Source organism: Pelodiscus sinensis, chromosome 3 (assembly GCF_052426305.1).
Source record: "Pelodiscus sinensis isolate ZL-2025 chromosome 3, ASM5242630v1, whole genome shotgun sequence".
Lineage (NCBI taxonomy): Eukaryota > Metazoa > Chordata > Testudines > Trionychidae > Pelodiscus > Pelodiscus sinensis.
In genome coordinates this window covers 55,200,089-55,221,312 of record NC_143054.1, presented here as the reverse complement: position 1 = coordinate 55,221,312, position 21,224 = coordinate 55,200,089, and the positions used below count along the sequence as shown (strand labels likewise).

General features: G+C 36.6%; 1 protein-coding gene across 45 annotated transcripts in view; it reads right to left on the bottom strand.

Moving 5' to 3' along the window:
* The window catches only part of RIMS1 (regulating synaptic membrane exocytosis 1), a 468,693-nt gene that overhangs the window by 77,408 nt on the left and 370,061 nt on the right, over positions 1–21,224 (bottom strand). For 30 of the 45 annotated variants that reach the window (XM_075923731.2, XM_089777114.1, XM_075923765.2 and 27 more), the window contains one exon: positions 18,972–19,138. The exons of 13 other annotated variants lie outside the window; for them this stretch is intronic. In XM_075923731.2, coding sequence (XP_075779846.2) covers positions 18,972–19,138 — 167 coding nt within the window. Of the gene's footprint in view, positions 1–10,079; positions 14,824–18,971; positions 19,139–21,224 lie in introns of those variants that run through there. 2 more of the 45 variants (XM_075923725.2, XM_089777124.1) reach the window with 2 other exon arrangements.

Sequence of the window (21,224 nt, the reverse complement as noted above, 5' to 3'; positions counted from 1 at the left end):
GGAAAATATGTAAACTGCTTTTAAAAAATCTTTATAGTTGGAAAATGTTTGTAAATTAACTTCTTTCCTGTGTGACAGAAGCTGGATAAAAATGCAAAACAACAACAAACAAACAAAGAAACAAAAAACAACAACCAGTTTGTCAATAACAGACAAAAGTGCTATACCTGCAGTTTTTAAAGAAAATGTGAAGTGAGACCTATTTTGTTTTATTCTTTGACTCCGGATGTACTTTCCTTTATCTTTAGAGCCAAAACTCATTTTAAATAGTTAACATTTTCAGCCAAAATAGCTGAAATTGTGCAAAGTTGCAACATGAGCTGAAAGAATAAAATCATGTTCTAATTTTTTCTAGAGATTAATTCTAAATAATTGTAGGGAACTAATAACTAATAACTAACTGTAACTAATTGAATAATTTTTCTAAAACTGTACTTAACAAAAACAGATTATCTTTAGTACAAGTGAGTTCTAAAAAGTTTAGAATGCTATGTAACCTTGTGTATCCTGAATTTTTTTGTTAGCTAATAATATTCCACAGTAGAATGGGAAGGGCAAAACTACACTTTAAACTAATATGTGAAGTTCTTTAGCTTTTATGTTCAATTCTTATCACTGGGGTAAAATATTCAAGATGATTTTTTTTTGACAAGACGACAACATTTTGTTATGTACATCTTTTGTGTTCATAACACACAAATAATGAATTACAATGTTTCCTTGTATATGCTCGTTTACATATGCCAAATGCATTTGAATATCAGATACAGGGCAAATGAGGATGACTCGGTTTTGAAAACCCATGTCAAAACAAATAAATGCATAATACATAAATTTATGGTGATGCTGTATTAGTTCTTGTTTGAATCTAAAACATTTCTATAATATTTAACTTCCTCTTATAGTATTATGCATTTAAAAATGTGGGATAAGATCTGAAAATTGTGTCAAGGAATATAATGTTTTTATATAAATGTGGACTCAGTGCTACTCCAGATGCAATTCTCTTTATCAATTAACACTAACAGCTCTTATGTATAAAACAAATGAACAAAGGCACACAGTAAAAAGTTAACTTTATACTATTTTCACAAAAGTAATAATGTAGTGGAAAATTCCAAACTGGAAAGGAAATCTTACGAAGTCAGGGCAAAGGCACAGGCCTAGGATTCCAATGAGGATTTCTATTATTTTATTTTTAATGATAACAAGAGCCATGGAAAGTCTGCAGTATGGCTGCAGTTGTGCACACTGTAGACACAGTAGCTTTGTAGCTAATCTATCACATTATGGCAATGAGGAGCTATAAACAACTGAACTGCCAGTATAACAAGTATTATTACCTTAAATCAACAGCAAACCTCACACTAGATGAACCTAAATGCTATTACATGTAAACAAAACAAAACAAAAAAATCCCTGGGCTACAAGGAACCAGCTAAATATTAACTGCCTTTGAGACAAACTGTCTGTGATATATTCCATGTCATAAATCCTGTAGTCTTTTTTGCTGGTATTTACAGAATCTTTGATACCAGACTAAAGCTTCAGTTTAGCATTAAAGACTGAAAGAATCAACTGAAATACTTATTAGCCTTGTCCTAATTATCTCTAAAGGGTAACCCTATGTTCCAATAGTAACCCAAAACCTAGCATACGAGCTATGTCAAAGTTATTTTCAGCCAGGGGAAGGAGACCAGAGTAATTAGGGTACGTCTAGACTACAAGCCTCTTTCGAAAGACAGCATATAGACTACAAGCAGATTTTTCGAAAAAGTGAGCCGCTTTTTCAAAAGAGAGTCTAGACGCTCTCTTTTGTGAAAGCACAGTTTGCATCCAATAGCGCCTTTTTTTGAAAGAGTACTTTCAAAAAAAGGCCTTATTCCTCATAAAATGAAGTTTACCACAATCGAAAAAACTGCCATGTTCTTTCAATTTATTTTCGAAAGAACACAGCTGCAGTCTAGATGTAGGTGAAGTTTTTTTTCAAAAAAGCTACTTTTTCTAAAAAACCCTGTAGTCTAGACACACCCTTAGAGGAAGTTTTCCAGCACCTCCTTTCAAAATACTGTGAGATTTCAACTGCTACCATTTCAAGGTGGGACCAAAAAGTATAAATAACTAGTTATCACCAAGTTACATTCCTTGGTAATCTGTTCAAGTGGTTAATTATACTTATTGTTAAAAAACTGCATCTTATTCCCTGATTTCAGTTTCTAGCAGTTGGATCTTTAGAGCCCGGTGTGAATACAAAATTTTGTATCTGCATCCACACCTGCATCAGCAAAAAGGAGCCATGGATATTTGCATCCACATACGCGGATGCAGATGTGACTGCCCACAGATATCCATAAATTTGCAGGGTTCTAGATACAAAATTTGTATCCTTATCCACATCCGTATCAACAAATGGGAGCTGTGAATATCCGCATCCATACTAGCGGATGTGGATACCTGAGGATATAAAGTGGATTTGCAGGACTCTATGGACTCTTATGCCTGTGTCTATTAGATTATAGTCCTCAAATATATCTTCTGCCTGTAAGGTAGTTAGCTCCAAACTTGTCTACTCCAAGGATTTCTCACTAAATAATACCACAGGGAGAACTGATTCTTTTAACACCAGTCAGATTGTGCCTATTACTGCTTTTGCTGTCTAATGTACAAAAATATACAGGAGCTTGCTGCTAAGGATAATTAACATTGTTTCAGCTTCACCATTTGGTGTAATTAACAATGCAACTTTCTATTGCTAGGACATAATTTATTTAGCTTTTAGGTTCTGATTAGCGAATTTTATGGTAACTTGGACAGATTACTGGACTATATAGAAGAACTGCCCTTCAACTAGTTATCTTGAAGTGAATTCCATTTGACAACTTTCTCTCCTCTGGGGAAACTTCCTTGGGCATGCCAATTTGTGATAATTTTTATTGCAATGAATAAATTACTGTAAATAATAAAAGATAAATTTCAGAGGAGTTAGAATAACACACTCTTATACAATTCAAGGTCACACTCCTCATTCTGACCCATCATTTCTAATACAACAGTGGAACACAGTATTCACTCCTGTATATACATGGGAAACAAGGATGATAACTAAGTAATAGTTGTCTCTTACCTGAAGAAATAAAATTAGATTGAGCAGTAATATAGGAAATAACCTCCTGTATTGTCTTGCTGTCAAAAAATCATAAGGTGAGAAGCAAACAAGTTAAAAAACACACAGTAAACTCAAAAGGTGGTGGTATAGCAGATTGGTAAAGAGAAGAAAACAAACTAGGTGGAAGACTCAGAATTGAGTGGGACAGTAAGGTAATTTATAAAATACCAGGTAAGAGAAAATTGCAAGACCTGTTAATTGGCATGGGGTATGAAGAAGAAATATTCATGGCTTCAATCATATCAAATTTGGAGAAGACAACCTTAGAAATACAAGTAGAGAATTTGTACATCTTGGATATAAATAGTCATACAGAAAGAAAAGATTCTCCAAAACTGAAAAGTGTGCCCTGACTATAACATTCTCAAATCATGCCGACTTGCTTTCTGAGAATAAGTGAGTATGATTTCACTAAGGGCAGTTGTAGATGCTAAAATAGTAAAATAACATTAATTACCTTAAGATGCAATATTTAGCTGATTGTCTATAGTCATAGCAATTAAGTAAATTATAAATGCTATATCATACATAGCACAAACCTACAGAAGCTCATAAAAAGACAGTAAGAATAAGAAGAAAAACGGCTAATGGGAACATAGTCCAGAACCTGAATTACAACAATCTGATATAAAGAAATGATTTAAACATATCCAAGATGAAATTGCACCTGATACAGATATTAATATTCACACTCCAGTATTTATAATGTTTTTTATTGCTCCACATATATTCTCCGATTTGTTGTGCCTGTCTGCCTGATAATTCGGAAATGTAGTTCTACTTATGCTGCTATGTACAGGTTCATTCAATCATAAAAATTAACAACACGATGAAATGAATATGGATGAAGGGACAAATCTTTAGCTGGTGTACATGTAAGTGCTCCATAGAAGTCATTGGCACCATGCCAATTTACAGCAAATATTTTGATCCCTTGTGTGTAATAAACATGTAATACCTTTTAGAGACAGATCTATCAAAAGGCCAATGTCCCGTGCTCAAATTTAGAGTATATACATGGGAATGTGAAATGACATGCATGCAAGTTCTATTCTATTCTTATCACTGGTGTGAAAGGAACATGATACCCATGTTATATATTAGATTTGCATGTGGACCATCCTTCATACACCCAGATTCCTTGAAAGAGGAATGATAACATATCAGTACTAACATCTGCTGAGGTCCTTATAAAAGAATAGAAAAGAAGCTTATTTTGCCCCTGCTGGAAGAGAGAGCATAGTGAGCAAGTTGTGATGGAGAGACCTCAATATTGATGCAAAAATTATATTAAACATTATAACTTATTTTCATAATGTTAGGCAATTACAAAATTTGCTTGGTCATTTACTGAATATTAAAATATAGCTAAAAGTATGTTATAGACAGGATACTTAAAATTTAACGATACCTGTCTATAATTTATTTGGTTGTGTTATGAAATGTTGACACTAATCCAAGAAATTACAGGAGGCATTTCCTTTCTGTCATCCAGAAGCTAAATGCTAAGTAAGATAACACCTCCCTGGTCATAAACCTATTTCTGATCCCCAAGAGTATTTATACTTACTTTAAAAGGTAGCTTTCCTGACTTAGGTTTGCTTTATCTTTTACACTATTTTATTTTGTGCTATGTTTAAAATATGTATTAGTCACTAAAATTTGTGCTTTGTACAAAATATTTAATAAATGTTCAGTTGCTATAACACAGAGATTGTAACTCTAAGGAGCCTGGTTCAAAAAAAGGGAATTAGTGTTTTTTCTTGACCCATGACTCTTCCCTCTTACATAAGATACCAGTTGGTAACAGATCTAATGTTTATATCGCAAAAAAACTTTTGTAAATAAAAATGTTTTGGGAAAGACCTGGTTCTGTAAAATAATGCGAGGATGTTCTTTATACAAGCTCCTTCAAAGAGGAATGTAGGGGTTATCAGAACAATAACTCTAAGTTAAAAGTGGACTTCTATCAGTCTCCTTACCCCATTATACAAGAAAAGCCTCTGCTTGTGTCCTTAAAACTTTAGAGAAGAATATGTATTTCAGAAATATTTTGTGGATTTTTTTTTTATTTCTTAGAGTTTGAAATCGCAAACTATTTTGAAGGGCATATTAGTAAATATTCTAACTAAATGCAAGTACCAAATGTGATTTCCTAATATAATTGCAATGCAGTAGTAAATTGCTTTATGTACCAAGCTGAAATCTAATGACATTGCACAGCTGATTACCACATGTAGGAAATCATTTAAGTATAAAATATTTATATTAATTGAGAATTAATTAATTATTGGAAGTGTTTAAGCAATTTTCTTATCCAACTCAGGATGATAAGAACCATCTCTCCAGAAAGTATTACAAAGAAACCACACCTTCTTTAATAAAAAGTTAAATTAAACATTCCCTTTCAGAATTGTGGAATTTTAAAAGTTTGTTTTAACAAATAAAAGCTTGTATATAATGAACAGGATTTACAGGACTTGTCAAAAACTGAATATAATTTCCTGTTGAACTCTAATAAAAAAGAGGACTGAAACAAAAAACGGGACTGTGTAGTACTTTAAAGACTAACAAGATGGTTTAATAGGTTTTGAGCTTTTGTGGGCCAGACCCACTTCCTCAGATCAAATAGTGGAAGAAAATTGTCACAAACATATATACCAAAGGATACAATTAAAAAAAGTGAACACATATGAAAAGGACAAATCAAATTTCAGAACAGAAGGGGTATGGAGTGGGGGGGGGGGAAGGGGACGAGGTAATATTAGAGGTGATAATTGGGGAAGCTATCTTTGTAATGGGTAAGATAATTAGCGTCTTTATTCAAATTTGCATGTAAAGTGTCAAATTTAAGCATGAATGACAGTTCAGAGGATTCTCTTTGAAGTGAAGTCTTAAAAGGTCTTTGAAGCAGGATACATTCTACACGAGAGATCCATTTCCTGGACACGACAGTACAAATCAGCAATGGAAAATTAGACACCACTCTCTACAGAAAACCCACTGACTCATACAGTTACTTACATGCCTCCAGCTTCCATCCAGAACACACCATACGATCCATCATCTATAGCCAAGCCCTTCGATACAACCGCATCTTTTCTAATCCCACTGACAGAGACCAGAAACTTCAGGATCTCTACCAAGCATTTATAAACCTCAACTACCCACCCAGAGAAATAAAAAAGCAAATTGAAAGAGCCAGACGAATACCTAGAAGCCAACTACTTCAAGACAGACCCAAGAAAACCAACAACAGAACACCACTTGTCATCACCTACAGCCCCCAACTTAAACCTGTCCAACACATTATCAGTAAAATACAGCCTACACTGGAATAGGATACTAAACTCCGAGAGGCTCAGGGAGACAGACCCATAGTCTCCTATAGACAACCACCTAACCTCAAGATGATTCTTACCAACAGCCACAGGACATACCACACTAATACCAACCCTGGTACCTTCCCTTGCAACAAACCCCATTGCCAGCTTTGTCCACATATTCACTCTGCTGAGACCATTATTGGACCCAACCAAGTGAGTTATAAGCTCAAGAACACATATTCCTGTGCATCTAGAAATATAATTTATGCAATCATGTGCCAAAAGTGATCATCTGCTATGTACATTGGACAAACGTCTCAGACACTTCGCCAAAGGATCAATGCCCACAAAACAGATATCAGACAGGATCACAAAGAAAAAACAGTTTCTTGCCATTTCAACCAGAAAGGACATTGTCTCAACGACTTGATTACCTGCATCCTGCTTCAAAGACCTTTTAAGACTTCACTTCAAAGAGAATCCTCTGAACTGTCATTCATGCTTAAATTCGACACTTTACACGCAAATTTGAATAAAGACGCTAATTATCTTACCCATTACAAAGATAGCTTCCCCAATTATCGCCTCTACTATCATTAGCTCACAGACATTTACCTCTCCCGCTTCCCCTCCTCCATCCCCCTTCTGTTCTGAAATTTGAGGTGTCCTTTTCATATGTGTTCACTTTTTTTAAATTGTATCCTTTGGTATATATGTTTGTGACAATTTTCTTCCACTATTTGATCTGAGGAAGTGGGTCTGGCCCACAAAAGCTCATCACCTATTAAACCATCTTGTTAGTCTTTAAAGTGCTACACAGTCCTGTTTTTTGTTTCAGCTGCACCAGACTAACACGGCTACATTTCTATCAAAAAAGAGGACTGTGCCAGATGAGAGACTGAATAGAAAGAAAGAATTAAAACTAAACTTAAAAATTATTTACTGCAGTACAAAGACAATAGAAAGTGCACTGCTTATTTGTTAAATGGACTGCATATTCAGAAACTGAAGGTATCAGCAAAAGCAACCACTGAAGGCACAGAGTCAATGAGGAGAAGGACTGCAGCAGACTTGAATCTAAACAAGCCTGTTACGGAAATTGGAAGAGGAAGAGCATAAATTTGAGCATAACCTCTGAAATAAGCACCCACACTCTCTGATACCCTGCTCAAAGAGCACTTCACAGTTCATCCTTCCGATCTCTATGAGCCATTACAGCTAGCTAGAACTCAAGAAGAAACCAACCTTAGAAAAACCTTCTCAAGACTTCGGCATACATTTGTGAGATGTTAACTAAGGCTATGTCTCCACTCTACTGCAGCGAGGCCTATATGGGTGTCAGTTACAGAAAAAACAAAGTTTTGTGCACTAACTGTCCCATGCAAATGCTGCTGGCTAAAAGGTACATATAAAGGTGCATTTAACAATTCCATCGTATATGCTATGGTGCAATGTAGACACACAAATACAGCAGACTTCATGCTCTCTCTCAATGGTCTCAGTACCTCTGAGTTACAGTTACATTTTATAACTCTTGAAATGATTTTACGGGAATGTTGTTATAACTTAAGATGTCAACAGTATCTCCAGTTAATCACCAAATGGTTATGCCATGTTTTCCTGGAGACCAAAGGTTGAACGTTGGTAAAGAAAGAAAAAGTGCAATTTAATTGAACTTAAGATTCTAAATATTCATTAATTGGCCTGACTTAAAACAACTCCTTATAGGGCTTTTTCTAAGTAACTGATTAGAATACTAATTTATTTTTATTTGACTTAGTTAAGATTGTTTACTTTGCTGTATTGTAAACTGGTTAGGTTATCAAAGATGTAACAAAAAGGATGCACCTTCCTCTTAAGCAGAATTCTTCTAGCCATCTACCATCTATCAACATTTTTTGTTATCAAAGGATATACCAAAACTGGACTCATAGTAATATGAGAAAATAAGATATTGGTTTCAATTTACCAAAAGCAAAGTATCTTATCAAAGGCGGTCCCTCTCTCAAAGGAGTAATCTCTATCAAAAGCTCTCTACAGCAAGTAATGAAGAAGAAATTGTAAAGGAAGTAAACAGATTTGTGTTGTCTGGTTTGATGTTTTCTTTTTCTTGCTTTAATAATTAACTAGCCACACTTAACAGTTGTGATATTTGTTTAGTTTAAGCTGTGATGTCTCCAAAACAGAACTTCCAAATGAAGCAGGTTGGTACTTCCTATTGGCTTTAAAGGAGAAGATTAGATACTGTCAATGCCTACTACAAATGTTTAAATTAATCTGTGCCAATTATCATTAGCTTTGTGTTTTCTGTAACTTTCTGCTCACCATTCCATCCTCCTGTCATTTGCTGCAGTCACCATCAATGAGTCAGGGGTTGGGTGAGAAAAGAAACCCTCAAACTGTTGCATGGGAATGAAAGCCACTTCCATGAATTATTTGCCATAGGGGACAATGATGCTGGGCTATTCCAGTGGGCCTTTGCAGGCTTCAAGGCAGCTTCATTTATGGGAAGTGTAACTCTACTTGGAGTTGATGGTTGGAGATTATCCAGCAGCTTATGCATATTCTTCTTCAAGAATTTTGCCTGGATACCCAAGGGCATGTCTATATTAGGAAATTATTACAAAATAACTTATTTTAAAAGAATAACTCCAGAAATAACTATTTCAAAATAGCGCATCCACACTACAGAGAAGTCTCAAAATTAGTCCAAGGTAGGCTCCCTTAATGTGGACATGCTACCTCTATTCAGAACCCCAGGAAGCACTGAGGAGTAATTACTTTGAGTGATTCTGGGGAGTAGTTATTTTGAAATTGCAGCAGTGGAGCATCCAGGCTACTGCTATTTTGAAATTACTATATCAAAATAAGTGTTATTACTCATGCAAAGCAAGAGTTATTATTTTGAAATAACCAGCACCTTCTTTTGAAATAATGGGGTTGGTAGTGTGGATGCTCTGCTTGTTATTTTGAAATAGCCATAAAATAGTTTATGGCTGCTACTTTACTGTAGACCAGGGCTAAAGTAGCAGCCATAAATCTCCAGAGGTCTTGGTACACCTTTAAGAGCTCAAGAACATTCCAGCACAGGAATCATCTGGGGAGGATGAGATAGTATTTTGATGAACTAGTCACAGATTCTATTCCTGTACCACAGGATCTGACTGGAAGAGCACCCTGGCTACGTCTACACTGGCCCCTTTTCCGGAAGGGGCATGTTAATTTCAGCTATCGTAATAGGGAAATCTGCGGGGGATTTAAATATCCCCCGCGGCATTTAAATAAAAATGTCCGCCGCTTTTTTCCGGCTTTTAGAAAAGCCGGAAGAGAGCGTCTACACTGGCCCCGATCCTCCGGAAAAAGCGCCCTTTTCTGGAGGATCTTATTCCTACTTCAAAGTAGGAATAAGATCCTCCAGAAAAGGGCTTTTTTTCCGGAGGATCGGGGCCAGTGTAGACGCTCTTTTTCGGCTTTTCTAAAAGCCGGAAAAAAACGGCAGACATTTTTATTTAAATGCCGCGGGGGATATTTAAATCCCCCGCGGATTTCCCTATTACGATAGCTGAAATTAACATGCCCCTTCCGGAAAAGGGGCCAGTGTAGACGTAGCCCCTATGTCTAGGAGGAATAGACTCAACAGTCACATGATATAGGGTGTGACTCTATGGATACTGCTTCACAAAGTTCCCTGGTACCAGTTTATGGGTCTCCCACATCTAAGCTACATGGCTGTACCTACCCAAAGAAGAATGGCATTTGGCTGAAGTTTGAGGCCAGCCCCTGAAAAGTAGGTGGACACAGTGGCCCTTGGCATAGAGACAGAGCAGCAAGAAAACTTTATCCCTTAGTGCAGCCAAGTCAAGTTTGAGTTAGAGGCCTTGCAACCTGATGCTTGGGTCGCAGCACCATTGACAATTGTGGATATTAGTAAGTTGCAGTGTATGTTAAACATTGCTGTTTCTGGTCTGCAGTTTTTTACAGCTTTACTTATAAACCTCTCTCCCAGCCTGGGGTTGCCATTCTGTGCAGAATAGCCTACAATGAGTGTACCCAGCCATGGAACTCGCCCTCCCACCCTGCAGCATTAAAGGCTGCCAGAAGCCTTGGGTGATGAGAGGAGTTTCAGCATGAGGGTGGATTCAAAATAGGAGACAGGCCTACTGGCCTCATTTCAGGTGGGTGGTGGTCTAGGAGTTATCTCTGCAAAAGAAAACAGATCACTATCCTGGCTTGTCTCGAGTCTGAGTTACATACAGAGATGGGCCTCTCTACTCATTGTGAATTACCTGGCAGGGTTGAGGCAGCTAGCTGGGAGGGCTGGTGCACCCAGAAAGATTACATTTCATTAATTACAAGTGTGGCTACCTTCAATTGCACAGGCAGATGGTGCCCACACATGGGTATATTGTACTTGGCTACCTCTTAAATCATGGCCAGACTAATTTATTAGTAAGGACAAATCAAGAAATGGAGGAGATGGATAGATCTTGAACCAATGCAATAGGGTTTCTTTTGCAGGGAGGCTTGGACATCAGAATGAGACCTGAAAATGAATTTGGATTGGGATATCCAACAGGGCAAGGAGTGTTGGTTGGATTTGAGAGTAAAAGTCATATACTCTGGGAACTTTTTGTCATATTACTTGTGATTATCTGCAGGGACAAGGTTAGGAGCAAGAGAGGTGATTCTGAAATAAAAACCACATAGTGATCCATATTGGTAACTGCATTTATCAAGTCAATCAGAGACTGGCAGAATTCAGGAGATAGTGTGGAGCTCACATGGGTATAGCACATTTTGCAGGAAGATACTGGGTTATTGGGCTGCTACTCTATTATCAGGTTTTAGTTAGGCTATTATCAGATCAGAGCTATTTTTGGTCAGCAAGGAAGAATCCAGATAGGGCTTTGGAGTTTAGGGACCTATAAACTGATTCCGGGGGAAGAATCTGACATGTTCACGCTCAGTGAGAAACAACCAATGAAGGGCTGGCTAGGTGAGTCATAGAACTGATTGGCCCAACTCCTATAAGGCAAAACTGCTATAAATGTCTATGGGGGCCAAGCGTTCAACTAATTTTTACACTTATTTCTACCTTCAGAAAAGTGGCCAGTTGGTGGTAGCTTTTTAGGGAGTTACACAAAAGTAAATGAATTACACAAAAAGAATAAAATTAATGTTCTTCTCTACTTGTGATTGATCAACTAGATTGGGAATCTTCCTACTACTGATGACAACTTCCTGGAAGATGCTGAAATGGCAATGACCATAAATTTAACTATAAGCAGCTTCTGTCCTTTCTCTGTTCAAGGAGATCAGCTATTGATTAATCACTTATTGTTTAACAATTTTAAGATTATGGCTCTGAAGTTATTTATGAATGTTTATAACTATCTCATTTACAAGTCTTGAAGAGGTCCCCTTTGCCCCTTTTACTACTATCAGAAATGTCTTGAGCATGTGAAGTGAAGTCTATGATAGGTACCAAATATGCCTTTACTGTAGTAGGCATTATTAACTTTTATGATTAATGGAAGCCTCAGTATTCCCCAACACCAACACTTCATAATCAGTGTGAATCCCCAACTGCATCAGTCAGCCAGAACTGCCAACAGATTACATTTTGCAAAGTATGTTCTAACGCATCTTCTTATGTTCCCTGGCACAACAAAACCTCTTTCTTTCCTCTTATTCACTCCTGAAGAGTGCTTGTTCAATTCAGTAACTGGAACTGCAGCTTCAATAAGTGGACATGCTGACTACAGAGACCAAGCTAAATGGTACTTCAGTAACATTTCTTTAGTCTGATTAAAGATAGAATTCTCCTTTGGAAAAAAAACCTAACACTGTGTATTAAGATTATAGTTAACATACACAGTGGGCCAGAGACTATCTTTGTGTATGTATGCATAGCTACACTGAGATACCCCAACATATGCCAGCTGAGGAACTTGCTCAAGGTTTTGGAACATTAGAAGGCATTGCCTTCAAAGGAGAATTCTTATTAATATATATGGGTTTATATGGACTCAGCTAAAAACATTTTGTCTTGGGAAAAGAATCAAAGATAATACATAATGCATGGACATGATATACGGAATAGTGACAGAAGTAGCAGAAAAACCTAAGCCGAAATAGGAGAACATGCCTACTCACAATTATTGGACCACTATAGTCAGGTCAATTTAGAAACAGATGTAGTTAAAACAGTATAACCTCCAAGTGTGGACATAGTTATACCATTATAAAAGTGCTTATATAGTTATAGCTTATATGTAAATTTAATTGAATAAACTCTAGAGCTTAGCTACTCAAGAAGTTACTATGTAGAAAGGCATGGTGTGAAACAGCGATGTACCAGCTCATGTACTAATATCCCATGCTGATATTGCTACAGTAGAGTGAAAATTTCCAAGTGCAGCTTGGCATAGAACCTGAAAGCTTTGTATTCCCAGCTGCACTCTGGGAGTTTGTCTATAATTTGACAGTGTCAACGTAAGATTGTGCTGCACGGCAAGCTGGTGAGATGTATATTCACATCCTGGCTTTGCGTATAGTAACTTGCCATTTAGATAGGCCCTTATAGTTAAAGCACTACAAAACCTGTGTAGAAAATGGCACTACGTTTCAACTGACAAGCATCATGTTCCCCTTCAATCTGTCTCTCAGAAAAAAAAAGACAAGCTTTGATCCCACGAAAAAACCTTAGAAGTGACACTAATAAGTGCTCCAAAATACACATAAAGCTTCAGACTAGTCTCATAGGATTGCACAAGGAAAAGTGGTAAGAATTCACTTCAAGACTGTTGAAAAAATTTAGTTTTATTGAAATAAGTATCTTAAACATTAATTTGCAGGATCATTCTAATTCTTGTGAGACTGTAGAAAGCCAGAATTCAGTACTGAATAATTTAATGTAAAAGATTTTTCTTTACAAGTACAAGAAGACTTGCTTAAGAAAGTATTTTACAGAATTTTTATATTTTAAAACCAATCCTTTTAAAGTGGGGACTAGTTTCTCTTTCCTGTGAACAAATTACTAAATTTAAGAGCACTGTGAATCTGAGGTGTCCATACTCAGAGTGTATATATGCATCATCATTGGATTTTACCTCTGAATGCCCAAATAGTCATGCACTACCTTTAGATGACGTACCTCAATTTTGGAATAATATCCGTAATTTTGAAATAAAAGGTGACTTATTTTGGTGTTTGTAAACCTCATTCCACGAGGAATAAAGCGTCTTCCAAAATAGCTATTTCAGAATAGCAGTAGTGTGGACGCTCCACTGCTGCTATTTCAAAATAGCTTCTCCCCTAGGCCGTTCAAAGTAATTACTCCCCAGTGCTTCCTGGGGCTCTAAATTGAGGTAGCACATCACATTAGGGGAATCTGCCTCAGACTAATTTCCAGGCTTCTCTGTACTGTAGATGTGCTATTTTGAAATAAACTATAAAACGTAGAGAATTATAGGCACTGGAAGAAATCTTAATCTAATTGTTTTCTATTGTAAAAAATTATTATAGTATTATTGCTTAGCCTTAATCATAATCTACATAAACTTCTTGCAAGACTATAGTTAGTATTTCTTACATGACTAGAATATTGTGTGCATTCAGACTTGATTCACAGATTCTCTTTCAACTGCTGATTAGATAAATTGTCTGCAATGGATGAATAAAATTGATAACTAATGATATTGAATGTGAAAAGAACTCAGGGTTAAAATTAGTATGGAAATGCTCTTTGCCTCAGTCATTGGATTAATGGATTAATATTAACTTCATACAAATAATATTTATTAATATTAGCTAAAGTTACAATTTCAATCTAATTTGTTATAGTCTCTCTAAAATCAGCTGGCATCCTTAATTTTTGTAAATTTGATTTCTGTCATTTCTTCACACTTAAAGTCACTGATGTCATCCACATCATAAAGACATGTTATACTTTGCACAATACACAGAAGTATGAAAACACGCTTTCCATGGTTGCTGGAAAGATGCTGTTGCAAATTAAGTTAACTGATGAAGGTGGGAGTGGAAAGGTGGTTTGGATGAGTTTCAGTGTGATAAGTAAGCATTACACAGAAAATGTTGGTTGCTATAGTACGCAGTCCACTGAACTATTAAAACTAGGAGCTGGCAGGTAGGAGACACACATGAGAACAGGAAGCTAACCTTTACCTCAAATCAGCAACAGAATGCCTTCTCCTTTTCTTGTCTTCCATATCCAGATTCTTTTCAGTGTGCCCCGTTTGGTCATCTAATTCCCATGATATCCTTCTTTCTTTTTTGACATCATTTTTGCAGCTCTCTAAGGACTTTGACCTTTCCATAGTCATAACATGCAGGCATGCAAAATTAAATGTAGACAACTCGAATTGAAAATAATGAACTACAGATGCTAACTTTAGATTTACCTGACGAAAGATGACACATTAAAATGACTTTAAATTTCAGTAAGAAACACTATTTGACTGAATACAGTAACCAACTGTAAGTTAAATCTGAAAAGGAATTATGGGTTATTTAATTTTAAAGATTTCATTCCATAGGCTCTGACTCATTGTCAGTACAGGCAGTCCCTGGGTTACATGGATCCGACTTACACCGGATCCCTACTTACAAATGGGGTGAGGCAACCCCGCACTAGCTGCTTCCCCCCAGCAGACCAGGGAGACGGGAAGCTAGTGCCCCCCCCAGCAGACTAGGGAGACACAGAGCGGCTTTTCTCAGCAGACACTTCAGCTTGAGAATAAAGGACTGAGGGAAGTAAGGTGTGGGAGAATAAAACTGAGCTCTGGAGAAATATTTGGCTAGTGTTTCCCCTACAATATGTACCAGTTCCGACTTACATACAAATTCAACTTAAGAACAAACCTACAGTCCCTATCTTGTACGTAATCCGGGGACTGCCTGTATGTGAAAAAGAAAAAATCTGAAAGAGAGATACAGTTTGTTCTACAAATTTTAAAAATTAAGTAGTATGGCCTGATCCTGCAACGTTTACTCATGTGATTGATTACACTGACTTCACAGAGCTTATATTGCTCAAGGAACACTCACATGACTAAGAACCTGAATCTGCAAAGACGTACTTGTGAATAATTTTAATCATGGGAGCTGTCTCACTAAAATGAATAGGTTTGCTAACTTCAGGAAAGTGAGTCCTGTGTGCAAATTCTTGTAGGATTGGGCTTAAATATCACAATATTCAGTCTAATTATAATGTCTGATCCCACAATTCTGGCATGAAATTCAGTCCTGCTCAAATCATTTGAGCCAGAATTTCGCTCTGATACCTCTCACTAATTTTAATGGGAGTTTCAGGAGTGCAAGATAGTCAGGATCCAAATCTCAGTTTGGAAAAACAGCAATTCAAATTAAGAATATTTATGCAAACCCTTCTTTAAAAATCTGCATTTTTACCGAACAATACTGTATTTATAATTATCAATACTGTAATTATAATTATTATTATTTTGTATTTTGTTCATGGTACTATAATATGAGTCAGGACTGGAAGCAGTTCTAGGTGAAGCCTGGACAAGGAAAACTCCCAGCCTAACCAAAGAAATCTGATTAGGGGTCAATATCTGACAATATTTGCAATGGGATCTCTATGAAAGATTAGCACCTACATTATGGACTTTGACACCAGGTGGCATTTTGAGTTGAAATATGTTTTTGGATAGCTCCAGAGGAAATTGGAATGGGAGTTGACTTGGTCAGCATGCTATCCTGCAGAAGGAGCAGACCATTGGTGACCCGAGAAGGAGGGATGCTACAAAGAAAGAACCCCTGCAATGCCTCTTCCTGACATGAAAGGATGCTCCGTAGGTGAATGCACACCATAATGCTCCCAGTGACTTGAGTGTAGCTGGATCAAACCACTAAGGCCGTGTCCACACTCAGGGTTTTTTTCGGGAAAAGTAGCCTTTTCCCGAAAAAACTTCCCCTGCGTCCAGACTCAAGCCGCGTTCTTTCGAAATTATTTTGAAAGAACGCGGCTTTTCTTTCGATGGCGGTAAACCTCATTTCACGAGGAAGAACGCCTTCTTTCGAAAGCTCCTCTTTCGAAAGAAGGCGTTCTTCAATGTAAAGAGGCCGTCTTCGAAAGAGAGCATCCAGACTCGCTGTGTGCTCTCTTTCGAAAAAGCGGATTTCTCTTTCGAAAGATCCGCCTGCAGTCTAGACGCGATCTTTCGAAAGAGGCTCTTTCGAAAGATGCTTTCGAAAGAGCCTCTTTCGAAAGAAGCCTGCAGTCTAGACATAGCCATAGTGAGGAGCTCTCTAGAAGTTGGAATGCAGAGTTTGTAAAATATTTTAGATATTATTTTTTTCAACTGAAAACAGATGTTAATTAATCAGTACCACATGACTTGTTGGCTATAATTTTTGAGATATAGGGAATAATGTTCTTAGTTAAATGCCCTGTAACATCACAGGCAGAACTAGCCAGCTATGTGCTCCTTCATTTGAAATAGGAAAGGAAAATATTAACATGTAAATAATCAAAACAATATTATTAATAACTTATTCCTCAGACAGTTTCATGTTATATACCAGTATTTATATCAGAATGTATTTTAAAAAACAATCTCAGGTTCTGATACAAAACATGCTCAGTATAGCATGAACGTACCCTCTCATTGCTATTGCACCAAAAGGTATATTCATATCCCATTGATACACTTGATTTTCAGAAATCAAAAGGAAACACTGAATGAAATTACATATAAGGAATCCAAGTAATGGAATGCCCTTTTCATTATTTTATTCCTTATTTAGGGCCATGTTTTGTTACAATATAGTGAATAACACCTTGCACCTCAAATAATCTTGAATAGTTAAACCCAGCTCTTAAAGTTGTTGATTTGAAAACAAGGTAATCAGATTAAAAAAAAAAAAGAAAACCAGCTTCTGGGGGTAAAAATTAATCTCCTTAAACAAACCCAATCTCTGCTCATATTATGTAAGCAAAGAGCAACACAGTCAATGTGGGACTAGTGAAATTACGTTCATGAGAAAGATGAGCAGAACTTAGTTCCATTTTCTGGATAGTCTATGGAAAATGAAAGATTTATGTTCCAAAATGCACTAGAACTTGTAGTTATAAAAATTCTATAAAGAGGCATGTGTTTGAAAGAAATAACTAAAATGAATAGACACAGAACTCCTGATTTGTTTGCTCTAACAACAGAAAGGATTTGTCAGTATTTCTGGATAAGTCCTATTTGAATGGTAATGAGATTAATTTATAGCCAAAACACATCAAAGCAAGTTATGGGATGCTTAAGGCTACACATACACAGCTAAAACCCTCCCTATCTACAGGGGGAAGCATGTGTTTGCATGTGCCCACATGCACATACATACACACTCACAACATAGGCACAGTTGGGCACTGCACTGTAACTCAAAATAAGATATGCAATTTGAACTATGCAAATTTCATATCTTATTTTGATGATATTTCAAAATAGCTTATTTCATCATTTGTGGCTGTCTACCCAGTGCCAAATTTTGAAATAAAGCACTATTCCGAAATGTTCCTTGAAGTTTACAGTGATATTAGAATAGCGAGCCTGAAATAATGGGCTTGTTGTGAAGACATAGGATAGCTATTTCGGGATACTCCAGTATCCTGAAATAGCGTTGCAATGAGGAGGTACCTTTACAGAAAACATATTTGATTTATTGGTGAAATGAAGAGGTAAATCTGGCAACATTTAATTTTTATTTTGGGTTGTGGGGGGATTTTTGTGTATAACTAAATCCTTTTATGGAAAAGACCAAGTACAGCAAACTGACACATTACCACTTATATGCTTTCTGACAGTTTTTTCCTTTATACAAACTCAAGAAACAATCTTTCAGTTATGCAACTGTTTGATGGTCACTGAATTTCTTTTTAAACTACAGCTAGTTGACTTGCCTAATAACTTTGATCCTACTAGGTGAAGAGTTCTCTCAAGTGTCTTTGATCTTAAAGGAGAAATAGTCCCTTTGGCCATGATACTGCACAGATGGTGGTGTGGGCATGTGGGCAGCATCAAGATATCTTTGAGCAACACAAAGGAATTAGGCCCCCAAGATCAACAAGAAGGAATTAGGCCCTACTCTATTATAGCATGCAAGTAGTGCCACTTAAATGCTTTGCTGAACCAGATCTTTAAAATGCTAATTTCCAGCTTGCTCTAAGTTTGGGTTCCTCTTTGTGCAAATATAAAAATCTGCTATAGTTCTGTCCAAAGTTTTTGTTTACCTGTTTTAATAGCTAGATGCCACAGTGGAAAAAAAAAGTTCATTTCACAAAAAACTTAGAATGATCACGTGTGTTTATGCATGTATGTATGTTTTCATATATATATATGATATTCATATGATAAGATCTAATAAAATGTATTTAAACTGTTTTATTTTTACACCACACAAGAAGGTTTGATACATTTAAAATACCATCATAAACTCACCTGATTCTGCCCCTAGGGCGCTCAGATTGCTCTGACATAAAGCTTGTGCTGCTGAGGCGTGAGGCACTGCTGGTACGGGAAATGGCTGACACATCACTGACATCACTATCTGATGATTTGGCAGAGACGTTATCACAACTTCTGTACTGATCTGTTTGTATGTTATACTAAAGATTAAAAAAGAAAGTGTGAGGTTTCCTTTGAAAATGAAACATACTCAGAGAACAAATGATGCGGACAATACTTTTAAACTCCTGAACTATACAGTAAAGTCCCAATAACTTCAGAAAAGTGAATATATTTATAATACAATCTTGAAAAAAAACTGAAAATACTATTTTAGAGGGGTAGTTGTATCAGTCTGTTTCAGCAAAAATGAGAAGTCCTGTTGCACCTTAAAGACTCAAATTTATTTGGGCATAAGCGTTCATGGGCTGGAACCCACTTGGTCAGAGGCAGATGAAGTGGGTTCTAGCCCACAAAAGTTTATGCCCAAATAATTTTAAAAATACTATACGTTATTTCAAACAAATGGGCTCTGAGATGACAAAACTTGACTGTGATGCATGTAACACTAGAATTTTATTTTCTTTGTTACTTAGTACACCAAACAATAGTCTGTACAAATAAAATGTTTTAATCACTTCTAGACATTTCTGTGGGGCCTGCACACCTATTTAGGACTCTTCTGAAGTTTCAAGATATGCCAAAGATCATGGATACTTTGAGATGTAACAAAAGAAGATCCTGAATTGACAAATCCATCCTCTCTAATAGTAAGTCGCAAATTATTTGAAATCTGAATCCTTAAATTTACTTGGATAAATGGTATTTGAATAAATAGAAAAGGTTATTTTAGCAAAATAGCTAAAATAATGTAATACATACAGACCACCATGATATATCTATTTATTATTATTTTGAGAAAACACAGGCAAGAAAAGTACTACTTTATATTAAAATAATCACTCTTCTGATTCTCAGATATCGTCTGACTTTATGGGAAAGCTATGAAGAAATTCTACCCAATAAATCTCGTAATTACTTTTTGTTCTGTGGTTTCACAAAAGTAAGACTTGTAAGACTTCCTTTAAAAAAAACCCAATATGACCCATGCACAGGGTTTCAATCACGTTTTCAAATCCAATCTGTTTAGCTCAGGTCACTTGAGGATGTCAGTTTTTACATTCATGCGGTTTGGCTGATGGTGGTTGCGGTGTATGTGCGAGGGAAGGGGTTGGCCAGCTCAGTTTGTGGAGTAACTTCATAGTTTCTACTTTTAGATGAGAAAAGCATCATGGTGGGTGACAGGTACTATTTTTGCGGGCTGTCATTAGTTCATGCACTATCTGAACTGTCTTCTGTACTTTTGTGGATGTAGGGAACATAGGACCCAAACTGCAAGAGTAAATAGGAGTCCAGAATACAAGGCTGAAGGAAACTCCTCCCCCTCATTGTCTGCCAATCACATACAAATCTGCTGGTAAGAAAGGGGAAGAAGAATAGATAATACTTGTTGCTTATAACCTATGTGATACAAAATATGTTTCTTAAATATACTGAATTATGTTTCTCAGATATGTTTAACATTAGGGCACTATAATCAGAGTGTATAATAAATCTGATGACAATCAGAAAGAGTCATTTTTAGAAAATTCAGTTATACTGGACACATCCTGGGTATGTCTAGACTACAGGCTTTTGTCGACAGAAGTTTTGTCGACAGATACTGTCGACAAAGCTTCTGTCGACAAAGAGTGTCTAGACTACATTCAGTTCTGTCGACATAGCAAGGTGCTTTGTCGACATAACAGTGTAGACACAAAGGACAGTGTAGATGCAATAACACCTTCTGTCGACAGAACTCAGTCAAGAAAAGGCGTTATTCCTCATAAAATGAGGTTTACAGCTGTCGACAAAACTACTGAGTTCTGTCATCATTATGTCGACAGAACTCAGTGGTAGTGTAGACGCGGTATAGTTTTGTCGACAAAAGTCCACTTTTTCGACAAAACCCTGTAGTCTAGACACACCCCTGAGTGTAACTAAGGATCAAAAACTCCAAAAGGTATCAGTGAATACTGCAGATCTTAGCATTTATTAAGATTAGACCTTATGGTTTATACTTATGTGTCTCTCATTAAGCGCTTACTAGTATTATATAAGGAACTGTTAATTGCTTGAGGATTATAATAAATTGTCTTTGTCTTATGCTGATTTCTTCCATTAGAAAATTTGAGGTCTGTTATTAGG